The 12,766-nt window shown below is 37.2% G+C and overlaps 1 protein-coding gene across 1 annotated transcript; it reads left to right on the forward strand.

The window, feature by feature from the left end:
* Positions 1–4,612: 4,612 nt before the first annotated feature.
* On the forward strand, positions 4,613–6,195 carry LOC149716519 (uncharacterized). The gene is made up of 2 exons (XM_089849314.1): positions 4,613–4,871; positions 5,049–6,195. Exon 2 carries the CDS (start codon positions 5,094–5,096, stop codon positions 5,934–5,936), a length of 843 nt encoding a protein of 280 aa, XP_089705440.1. The 5' UTR covers positions 4,613–4,871; positions 5,049–5,093; the 3' UTR covers positions 5,937–6,195.
* The last annotated feature ends 6,571 nt before the right edge of the window (positions 6,196–12,766 follow it).

Below are 12,766 nucleotides of genomic sequence, written 5' to 3' on the forward strand. Positions count from 1 at the left end.
ATGAAACTTAACGCACTTTTCATTATAATTTTTATACACTATATTGTTAAAGAATTTTAGGGGGCTACGAGCAATTTTTTGGTATAGTTTACAGATTCTTTTGAGGGGGCTAACTTTGAAATTTGGGGGCGCTATAGCCTAGCGACGCCACTGCAAGAGTGTCGCATAAAACTTTTAAGAGTGTCGCATAAAACTTTTAAGAGTGTCGCATAACGCTTTTAAGAGTGTCACCTAACACGTTTAGCAGTGCTTTATAAAGGTACAATACTATCGGAATACCAATTTCCTTGTTAATTTTATTTAAAGGATAAAAATATATTCTTTCACGAATATCATCTTTAAAAAAAGTTTAAAAATTAACGTTTTCAATAATTTTTTACTGTTCGGATTGACTTTAATATTAAAACATTAATGAAAATGAAAGACCTTTTTTAAGAAACCCGCAGTACTAATTTTCCATTTTTAATTTCAAAACGGTGGTTTAAAAGTTCTATTTTACAACGAATTTACACTTTAAATTGGCCTCAAAAATAAAACTCTTTTGGGTGTTTTTACGGTGTAAAAAAAGTGTTTTCTTTAATTATACCCTTTTAACGCGTTTTTAAAGTGGGACTTCCGTACTTTATGTGTGAAGCATAATCCGCTTTTGATTGAACCCTCCCTCTAGTAGGTATTACGGAAATATTTTCATACTTCAATACCATTCAAACTGAAAAGTCTAACATTGTTTTTCAATCATTCAGAAAAACTCGTCTTTTAGTTCCAAACTCCAAAAAAAGATTGATCAAAACGGGTTCATTTACAATGATACTATTACGAGGTCTATACTTAAAGACATTTTTCATCGTGGCACTTCGGCGCTTTTTCAAGATCTAAAATACATTCAGACAGCAGTACTACATTTCGCTCAATCCACCCTTGTGAATTCAACTAGAAAAATTTACATTGGAAAAGAATCTTACGAAGCGAGATATTATCATTATCTAATAAACAAACAACTCCCTCGTGACATACTTGAAAACATCAACTATTTGTAAGTACTGTACATGATGTTATCTATGTGTCCAACATATAACACAATCTATAAAAGCCCGGAATTTCAAAATTAAAAATAAAACAAGAGAATGGAATTTCAGTCCAGTGGGATGATACCTTTTAAACTACCTCATTATTTATATCCCAATAATGACTTTTACAGATTGTCACTCGCAAATGAGTGGAGATGGGGAATGGTATCATGGCGTAAATTATCAGATCTTGTTCATTTGGATTCAGATAATCACGCATTGGTTAGATTGTAAATAAGTTAGATAACTGATAACATTTATAGATTTACTATTACGGAAAAAATATCATAAGTTTATCATGCATGAGGCATGATAAACTTATGGTAATATTAATTTTAAAAAAGTGTGATTTAGAAATGTACACTATTAGAAGGTTATAAGGCAATTTGGTCGAGGTGAATAGGCCAGGATATTACAGATTTGGTTACGAGATGGGAATAAACAGGGAACAAGGTTAACCTTGGAAGTGACGGAAGGGGCGTTGGGCTCCGGTATGACAAGGTGCAGTCGGCACATATAGGGTGGGATTGCCGGAGTATGTCGTATTCCTTCAAACTTAGTTTCCTATACTTATAAGAGTGCGCCACAATCCAGGAAGTACACGTACTAAAGATATACTTTAACATGTATTCCTTTTTTAAATGCAAACGTTTCTATGTACTATTCCTGTAATGCCATAGGAAAAGTAAACAGCAAAGGAGCCAGGCTGCCATATTAGGCTATAGTTCCCTCCCGCTGAGATGCACCGCACGCGGCAGTGTGAGTCGCCTAGCCTCCCACACGTAGCGAACGGGAGCTCCATCTGGCGTTGCCTCTTGGCGTGAGAGAACTCTCCTAATATGGCGTTGGTTTTACGGCAAATATTTAATGGAATTGTCTATTCGTTTCAAATAATAATAGTAATAATAACCTAGGCTTTGTCTATGAAAGGATGTTCACAATAACCACTACTACTTGATTTGATGCTAGATGGTTAATTAAAGTTTTTAATTCAGATCACTAAGGTTTTTGGAGACTCGTCAAGCAACTCCAAGAGAAAATCAGGATGCCTTTAGGTTTCGGAAATTGCTTTTGACGGACTTCAATCAACTGCAAGAGACGACTTCGTTGTCTCTTGGGTTTCTCAGCCCCGTTTTCACCATATACTTTTACGGAATTTCAATCGCCACTCTGGTCGCTATTTGTGAGATTTTATCCATTTTCAAGATGTTAAATTAAATTCATCATAAATGGATTACGCACCAGAGAATAGAGCGCCAGTATACGGTAATTCAAGATGGCGGGCACTCAAGGGGGAGGAGTCGGATTTTCCCGATCTCCTCTCTTTACCTGTCAATATTTGATTGATTGTATAGGCTTATAACAAAAGATGGTTTTGTAGGAATAAAGACCATAATATAAAGTAAAAAATAATGGCAATTTATTTTAATTACTAATCACAATTAATAATAAAAAAAGTCTGCAGACAAAAATCCCCAATTAATTAAATGCTTAAAAACTATACAATTATATACAACTTTACAAATTTAAATTTACTTAAGATATGGAGCTGTGGTGTAGTCTGGGAAAACTCTGACTTTGTCGACGACTACTTGATATGTTTTAGTTTGATCAATTGTAATTAAAGTATGATTAGGTAATCGTCGAATTTGGGGGCCAATGGGTACTTGGATTGAATTCATTTCGGGTTTCCCCTGGTTGTTTACGCCTAATAATTTTTTCATTCTATCAAAGTTGACGTGATTTTCCGTTGATGAATTTAAATAAAAACCTTTAACTTTAATTATGTTGGTGATTTTTTCTGATGCAGGATCGTATATGTTCATAGAATAATTTTTTGCCCCCGCGCTTCCAAATTCGCAAATGTAAGCGTCTTTGCCGTAAGGCTCTAAAGCTTTGTCCACATTGAGCTCGCGCTCGCGTGTTCGCGCCTTCGTTTATTCGCATCTTCGTAACAGTACATGAAAAATATTTGCCCTACTGTTCAGATACACGCAAATATTTTGCTTTTCCTATTCTGAGAGCCAATGAAATTTGAGAAATCATTGCGCCATCTACGTTCACCATATTTATTAATAGTGACTCGACTGAGCTGCATGCTGCTTCCGCCATTGTGAAAAAGTGATAAAAACAAAACTAATCGCCACCCTCCACACCCCACCCGTACTCTCGTCTGTGATTGGTGCTTATCTCGCGAAGGCGCGAAATTCTTGGCCTAGTCACAAGAAATTTGCATCTTCGCGATATGAGGACGCAAAGTAACGAAAACCCAATTTGGACAGCAGAGCGATGTTGCAAACAAGCGCAGCGAAGATGCAAACGCGCAAAATGTGTCAGTCTGGACAGGCCTAACTCATTCTTTAGCTCACCAAGATAGTCACCTGTTGGGAGTATAGGGACGCCATCTGGCGAGAGGTAGATAAGGCTATCGGTATCCATATAAAAACATAGATCTCCCACCATTTCGAGATGTTTTAAAAGGTGAAGGCGTGCCATAGTTGTTGTATAGCACGCTATAACTACATTTGTATGCTTGTGAGCGATCTCGTTTTCCGCAATATCTTCTGATTTGACGAGAATAGTATTGTCATTTAGTGTCAATAGCGTTTTCACCTCTTTGTCAGGGTTAAGCAGTAACTCATATAGAGTCTTGGCGTCTTTTATTATATCTGTTGAGACGTGTCGGGTGTTTTGTCCAAACTTCCCCCAAAAAGAGTTAAGCATGAGTTTACTCAGGCATCTTAAGCCTTCATTCTTTTCTATTTTATCTATGTCTAAATCGATCCCTTCAACTTCTTTGTAATTTTTGACATAGTTCTCTTTATCCTCTTGGGTGACGCAATCAGCAGGAAAACCGCTAGCTATCGTTTTATACTCCAGAAAGGCGTTTACATAGTCTTTAAAAAGCCCGCCTTGTTTGGTCTTGGGATCGTATTGGGTTATTTTGTACGACCAGGCTTCATACATTCGAGTAATTTTGTATCCTCGCTCCACGGCGTACCTCAACTCATCGGTTACCCACGTGCCCCGCAGTTCTCTTTGATCAGGTGTGTTTGTGCAGTCCCCCTGGAATTGTGTCTTACAACAAGTGTAACAAAGGGGAAAGGTTAACTTCCCGTTTATCCTAGCTGGCAAAACCGGATGTATCAGGTTTTGAGCCGGAAGTACGTCACATTTGAGAAGCCCATCGAATGAGAAGATGTCGGGGAAATTATCCAAAATAATTTTGGGATGACCAATAGGAATTTTTCCCGTTTTGTTGACGAATGGGTATAGGCTAGTGAAATCCACGTAGTGCATTTTTTCTGTACCCGTTGTTTTATGGTAGAGCTTGTTAGCGCAGCAACGTCCCCCGAAGAAAGCGTCGCGAGGGTTCAGTCTTTTGGATGTTTTAACGCGGATGTCGTTCCGTTTTAAAAATTCATTAATTTCGGGGTTATTTGTTTTGTCTTGTTGCCACTCACATTCCCATTTGACGTTTACTTTATATTCTAGTGACTCTAGTTTACTAATTTTCTTCTCAGTTTTTGTGTATCTTGTGTCATTGCCGCCTCTATTGTATAAGGCCGGAGCGCGCGATATTTCCCCTCTCAAAATCTAACATTTTAATTCGCCGCTTTCTGTCGCGAGAGGCGCTCGTTTGGACAAAAATGTGACGTCATAATTTTTAAACCTGAGGCTTTTCGCGCGGCTTCAACCGTTCAACGGCAGGGCCGGTTAGCTTGTTGGGTCTCTGGGGACGTCAGTACAAGGAGTGTGCGAAGTCGGTTCGTTACCGGTTACCGTTCCTCAATTCATTAAATGGTAAGATTAATTTAAATGTTTAAAACTTGTGTGATTGTAAAATCAATGTAGGGAATTGGGCAATATAGATTATAACCTAATTATTTGGTAACCTTGTCTTGCTTCGGGTTAGGGTAGCTATTATTCACATTTAACCAAGGCTTAAAATTTACTAATTTAGTTTTAATTCAATGTTAGGATGTAATTCAAAGGAGTAATTAGAATTTGAAAAATAACTACAAAATGGTAAAATGCGCTGCACCAGATTGCCATCAGAAGGGAAGGAAGAGACTTTGTGATAATAGACGCATTACCTTTCATTCATTTCCGAAAGACCAAACATTAAGGCAAAAATGGATATATACAATATTTGGAGGGAATTCGGCTTATCTTGTAACCTTCCTGCACGGAAGTTCTGAACTGAAAATTTGTAGCAGGCATTTTAAAAGCACCGACTTCGGATCATCTAACTGCAGCCGGCGATCAATTTCAAGGCCAGTTATAACCAACGAAGGTCGAGGAGAACTGTGTCAATCACATGCTGTTGGAGGAAGTGAACGTGGCATGCAAGTTATTGTCTTGACAAATTCTTTAAAGATGATATTAATGAGAATGGGGAAGCTAACTATTACTGACAACACGGTAGTAACAATAAAATCAATTTCAACCGCCATGATCGGAGGATACATTGTTCGGATTGCCGAAGAAAATTCCGAGTGCTGGGATTGCCTCAATAAAGTTATTACTGCAGCATCTAATTCACGACAGCACGCGCTTATAAGTGCACTGGATCGAGGAGGGCTTAAATATCCCACGAGACTGTTGATTGCTTTATTAGCTAGTGTCGATGAATTTGTTCAGTTGTCTTTACATTTATTCCCACGAAGCCATGTTCTAGAGAGATACATGGATATTTTATTGCCTTATTTCTGTCAACCATTACAGTGCAATTGTGGCAATATAAAATTTGCAAAGGTATTGTTAGAAAAGTTTTTGAGACCACTTTTAAATAATTATGCTAAAGATATTACTGACCAATACGGAGCTTTTAAGAAATTAAATTCAAAACCTTTATCCAGAAAGTAATCAAAGTTTAAAATGTACTCTTATAAATCAAAATAAAAATTGTCACTCTTATAAATAAAAATAAAAATTGTTACTCTTATAAATCAAAACAGAAATTGTCACTGTTATAAATCAAAATAAAAATTGTCACTGTTATAAATCAAAATAAAAATTGTCACTGTTATAAATAAAAATAAAAATTGTTACTCTTATAAATCAAAATAAGAATTCTTGTTACTCTTATAAAACAAAATAAAATCTTTTAAAGCTACTCTGTTTATATTTAGTTTTCTAATTCCTAGAGAAGATAAGGCAAAAACTTATATAATTCGTCTTTCTTGCAAAGGAACCATTACAAGACTTTGAATTTACGCGCCATTTAATTTTTTAAATTCTTTCCAAACGAGCTCCGTCTATCGGAGAAGTGAGGTTTCATCCCCCCCGCGAATGTTCCCTACCTCGGGAGCCGCGCGCTCCGGCCTTATAATAGAGGCGGCAATGCTTGTGTTTAACGTTTCAGTAGGGTCCCCCTGTAAGATCTGGTTTCTATTGATGGGAAAGTGTATTTTACATCCATGATAATAGCAGCCCATGTATTCAAACACTTCTTTGTTGATCGGGGAATAGCCATCTACCTTCATGGTCTGTATTTTAACTTCCTTACCCCTAAAAGAGGATTGAATGGGGATATTTCTGTCATTCGAAGTCCATTCAAGCCATTCAATGACGCCTAAAGATTGGTTCTCACCAAGTCTGTAGTAGTTTGAGGGAATGATACTAATGGTATTCGATTTAAGATAATTTTTCCTGAAAACGTAAGAACAAACGCCAGGGAGAGTAACTGAGCCGCAATTAAAAGGATCTACATTGGTGACTTTGAGGAGAAGAGACCGAAAGGTTATACACCCTAGAAAGAGAAGTAGAGTGTCGTTCTCGCAATAATAATTCAGCTCGTTTAAGAAGTTAAATCCTTTCTCTTTACTGCCTTCGGCATTGTGCCATTTCATAAAGGTGTCCAAGTTTTTCCTGGTGAAGTACTGACAACCATAGGCTTCTGTAGGTGGTAGAGTGTTCTCCAAGACGTAGTTAGTCTCCTCCTGTCTGTCAATATCGAACTCGTGATCAACTATGTTGAAAAGGAAATGAGGAAAGTACCCCTTGGCGGCATTAGGGAGACCAAAAGTGCCGGGGAATTTAGATAAGGCGACAGGAATAAAATTGTAGGAGTCTAGGAACAGTAGATTAGAAAGTTTCATTTCTAAAATGCGTGTGCCGTTAATTTTCAGAGTTTCGGGGACAAATTTCTCGTCACGATTGATTATTTCTCTAATCAGTAATTGATTGTCATAGTTGCTGCAAAAATGGGATAGCACGATAACTTTCTTCACGTCAAATAAACTGACCAAATAATCCATGAATAGAGCTATGGGTTTACCGGTTGTGAATCGTTGTTTTGGGGCCCAAATTGGTTGCATTAAAGACAATTAAAATCTAGGGAATTTTCGTCTATACAGTCCTCACAGATTGAGATACTGACGCATAAAATAGGTTGATGTTCGTAAGCCCCCAGCTTCTCTTGACATACTTTCGTCTGTATACATTCTACATCAAAGAAAACGTACATGTGTTCAGGTATATTACGACGAGGTTTTTTCGAAGGGATAAGAGCGGGGTTTTTATCCTTAATCACTTGAATGTAGCACAAGTGATCACTAGGTTGATGCTTTCCACAGACCTGACAATATATTTCCCCGCATGTGTGCCTAGTAGTACGTTTTCCATAATCAATTATTTTAAAGCAACTCTTACAATGGCAAAGGCGTTCACAAAGAGGTTTTTTGTTGTTTTCTGCAATCAAGTGACTGGTATAACGGTCGTCGCCCCAGAATTTTCGCAAACATGACCCGCATGTTTTTTCGCGACCATGACAAACTGTCGGACGCATACATTTAAAACAAAAGTCGTTGCATTTGTGGGACTGAATATGCCAGTAAGGGGTAAGACATTTCTCGCAAAAGTGATCATGACTAAATAAGGGTTTTAAATTCGTAATTACATTGTAGTGATTACTCTCATTAAGAAGAAAGAGACGGGGCCTAGTATCGCTGGGTTCATTCTCTCCTAAAATTAAAATGGGTACCCTATTTTCAAATTTATAGACAAAGATAGAGTAAGCCGATAAATAAATTTTAAATTTCTGAAATGAGTCGGGGGTACCGCATTCGTCTAGGGTGACTCCTGCCTTGCGACATAGGTCTAAAGCGGCTGTTTTTTGCATTTTGTTGTGGGGACCTATTCTGGATATGGATTTGTAATGAGCTTTTAACTCTTTGTTGTTTTTGTTGTTCATGTAGTCACGATGAGAAATAGCTACACAAAGACTTCGGGCCAGGCATAGATTATCGGTACTCATAATCCGACGTATTCCTCGTCTATCCTTGGAGAAAATACTGAATGGTTTAAGTTGACGACGGTTAGATCGACCATATCCTTCAGGGATTCTCACTATATGGAATATTATTTTCACAGGTCCTTGAAAAAAAATGTTCAATTTCATCGTCATAAAGTAGTTCGGCTAGTTGACCAAAGACGATGGAGGGGTCTACTTGGTCTAATCTTTTAAATGATAGTTCTATTTCAGACCTGCAATTTATACCTAAGCTTCTCAACGTTATTTGAACATAATCCGTTGCTCTGTACTCGCTTAATACGTGATCCGTAATAGTACATATACTATCTACAGGGTCATCAGTGATATTTAGAACTAATTCTCTACCATACATATTAAACTGTTCATAGAATTTTTCGCTTTGTTCTAAAATCTCGAAACATGGGACATCCTCAATAGGCGAAGGGGGCAGCCGCCACCTTATTGGGCGTACGCATTGGCGTCTTCCGAATCCACAAGAGAGTCCTTTTCGCTGGGTAGGTAGTCGGAGAAGTTTAGAGAAAGGTACTCAAAAGGGTCGTTTTGTTGACATTTCTGAGCCAAGAATGCCGCCATCTCTATATCGTATTGTGGGTTATTGAATTCTGCGATTAATGTTTCTTCTACATGGATATTGGGTAGTAATTCATTCCGGCGTCTTTCGATGCGTTCGGCATAAGAAATATTTAGAGGTCTAGGAATTAAGTTATTTAGGTGGTCCAATTCGTCTATTGTATGGCAGTCCTCCGGTGTTCTAGGGACGGTTCTCATGTACGTGATAATATCAAAGAGGAGGGAAATAGGGAGAGATAATCGCATAGGCAGCCGTGATCCGAAAATGTGTGAGACGTGGCAGCTCTTAACGCGCCACTTATTCGCGCACAGTTGACGCTATTGGTTCTCCTCTTTCGGGCTACTACGTCACCAAAATTGCTCGGAAAGGTTTAAACGTTAAAACGTACGCTTTAAAAATAAAAAGCCGAGGCTTAAGTGAAATGTTCAGCCAAGTGGGCTTTTTTAAGCAAAGAGTTATTAATTTATCAGAGGTAATTTAGATAGATAGTATAAGATTAGAGCCGTGTAATGTTTCAGGAAAATATTCAAAATATCTTACTTGTAAACATATAACACCAAATCCTGCTAATGGATCACTATCACCATTAGAAAAATGGCTTGAGCACACGAACCCACGAAATGATGTTTTTTAATTACACATTTTTGATGTTTGGTTATAGGTTTTCGAAATGGTTTAAAAGTTATACCGTTCATTTTTGGATTACTTGAATACCGCGTATTGCTACTACAATTCAAGTAGCAGCATTTTTTGTGGTAAACCATTTTAAATTACCTCTGATAAATAAATAACTCTTTGCTTAAAAAAGCTCACTTGGCTGATCATTTCACTTAAGCCTCGGCTTTTTTATTTTTAAAGCGTACGTTTTAACGTTTAAACCTTTCCGAGCAATTTTGGTGACGTAGTAGCCCGAAAGAGGAGAACCAATAACGTCAACTGTGCGCGAATAAGTGGCGCGTTAAGAGCCGCCGCGTCTCACACATTTTCCTCTCTTCTCAATACGGATAAATCACGGCTGCCTATGCGATTATCTCTCCCTATTTCCCTCCTCTTTGATAATATCCAGGAAAGTTTCGATTATATTTAAACCTCCGTTCGTAATAAAGCTGGGTAAAATTGAAGGTACATTAGCAGGGTCGATGTGTAAATAGGCACACAGGGAAAAATAAAACTTGTATAGTTAAGTTAGGGGCCAAGGCCTATTTACAGCTAATTCATCCAAATTCCAGCGAAGTGATTCAGGATCCATCTTGATGTTACGAGATCTAAAGTTCGAATGCGATATTCTGTTGTTCTCTCTCGTTATTTTATACTAAATTTCTCTAGGCTTATTAGTAGGGGGAGTAAAGGGGTGGGTGGATGGTTACCTAAGCTTCTATTGGTCAATGGTACGTTGTCCTTTCGGACGAATTTAAACTACTATTGTTTGCCAATCAACAATGAGTGACATAAGATTGACATCCAGGTGGCAGATGGTAACAAAAGGATGAGTCGTCAATAGATTTTATAATTCAACAAAAGGATTGTAACAAAAGAGATGATGCGTCTTTCCATTAGCGGGGTTTTTACGACATTACATGAAGATGTAAGAAAATAATTTCTTCAATCAATCAATCAAATATTGACAGGTTTGGGTTGTCTCTATATAGGTCAAGTTTACTATTGTATAACATATTTACTCGTAAGTCGTTATGGAGTCAAGTACACAAAGGATGTCGATAATTCGTCAGATCTTGGAGATTAATCCCCAAAAAATACTTATCGTATTATTTATTTTATTGATTTTGGGGGTGCTGGAATTCCTTAATCTGTGGTTTCCGAACTTTGACATAAAAATACGCTTACAGTCTAACAATGGAACAGTCAAGGACAATAGATATTTCGCAATAGCTACGTAAGAAATTTTGGTATAAAAACCCCTGACTCGACAGAGGAGAGTATCATTATTCGAGAGACTTTAAACTTGCAAGATGGAAAATCAAGAAGGAGGCAAAAGGAAGATTGGCGTAACTAATGAACGAAAAATTAACGGGAGATTCCACATCTCGAAAGAGTTGTTCTTAACAACGGGGTTCGTGAACGGTACGCTGGATCCTGAGGTTCGACTATGCCGAAAGCACTCGGTTAAAAGCTTTGCCATTTCTACGGAAACCTGGGAAAAGCTGATTCCCCGTTTGCCCGTATTAGCGGGCTGGACTGCTGCCCATGAAGCCAACAATTTTGAAATCGTTTTAAACGATACCCCCAATGAAAAGACAATGCTTGTGGCATACCATAACACATGTCATATTAAAGATTTGTTAAATGAGGATTCCATTGTTTTGACCAGTATGGAAACAGCGGTCTTGAATCGAGTTTCAAGCGCCGTTAAGGAGCATCTTATCAAGATCAGTAACCACCAAATTGTATTTACACGTATGGCCGATATTATTATAGAGTTCTATAACGAAATTTATGACAATTTATACGGGGACCACGATCGTATACCTTATTTAAATGGACAACACGAAAAATTTGACGTCGTGGTTGGGTACTTCACCAATTTTATAACGTCGAACCAGGTGGTGATGAAATTTAACAACGTGCTTCAAGAAGAAAATCTTGAAAACAATTTTTATAATTATAATTTGTTCTCTGTAATTTCGGGTCAAATAACTTTATTTAAAAAATAGAATGCATATGTTAAGTCATTTTTAATTTTATACTTGCTAAATTTTTTTTTATAAGTTTTGAGTTTACAATAAAATGAATTGAACTTAAAATCTGTTGCATTTTCTATAAAATTCTACTCTTTTTTAATATCTACCCTATTTTTAATAATGGGGGGAAATCCTATAAAAAATTTTTTTGTAGGATAGGGGTAAGGGTGGTCTCGCGCGCGCGCCGGTGTGGAGGGTGGCAACAACGCGGGCCCCGTTTCGCGAAACCGCGCGCGCGACCGCGTGTTAATTATACGCGTTTAAATATGAATATCTATTATAAATTAGTGTCATTCGAGTATTGAATATGATACCATTCACAACTCCCGGAAATTTAATTATTTTCGGTCCTTCGGGATCTGGCAAAACAGTTTTATGTAAACGAATAATAGAAAATAAGGATAAAATGTTTGAACCTAAAGTCGATTTATTTGTTTGGCATTATAGTATATATCAACCTAGCTACGATGAATTGAAAGAAATCGGTGTAATTATGCGTCAAGGTTTACCCGATGTCACTGTATACGACGGCTCTCAAACAACATTAATCGTATTAGATGATCTCATGTTAGAAAATAAGAATAATATTTTATCAGAAATTTTTACTAAACAATCACATCATAGGAAATTATTCGTAATTACCCTTTTACAAAATATATTTGAAAAAAACTTGAGAACAGCATCCTTAAACGCTCATTACATGATTCTTATGAAAACCGTAAGAGATCTTATGCAATTAGTGGCTCTCTCTAAACAATTGGCACCCAACAATTCTAAATTTATAGTGGAATGTTATTTGGATGCAACTGAAAAACCTCACGGGTATTTACTTTGCGATTTAACCCAGAAATATCATTCCGATTTAAGGTTTAGAACAAATATTTTACCGGGAGAACAAATAGTCATCTATACTCCCAAGAAGAAAACTATATAATTAAACAAAATTTCCTAAATTCAATCATTCTTTACGATGTCACCACCAAGGAAGGTCAAGAAAACATCGTTGAATAAAAAGAAAAAAGTTTAGCCGCTAAAAATATCAATTTAATAGCCGCTTTGGGGCAATTAAAAAAACCTCAAAGACTAGCTATTCTTAAAAATTCTAATCGGGAAATTATTGATTCAATTAGCGAGTGTTGTCACAACGCCT

Source organism: Phalangium opilio, unplaced genomic scaffold (assembly GCF_054372755.1).
Source record: "Phalangium opilio isolate 3A_F unplaced genomic scaffold, DU_Popi_V2 ptg000009l_1, whole genome shotgun sequence".
Lineage (NCBI taxonomy): Eukaryota > Metazoa > Arthropoda > Arachnida > Opiliones > Phalangiidae > Phalangium > Phalangium opilio.

What these genes read in the sequence shown, in the direction of transcription:
- LOC149716519 (XM_089849314.1), top strand. Translation starts at nt 5,094, where the DNA reads ATGGTAAAATGCGCTGCACCAGATTGCCATCAGAAGGGAAGGAAGAGA.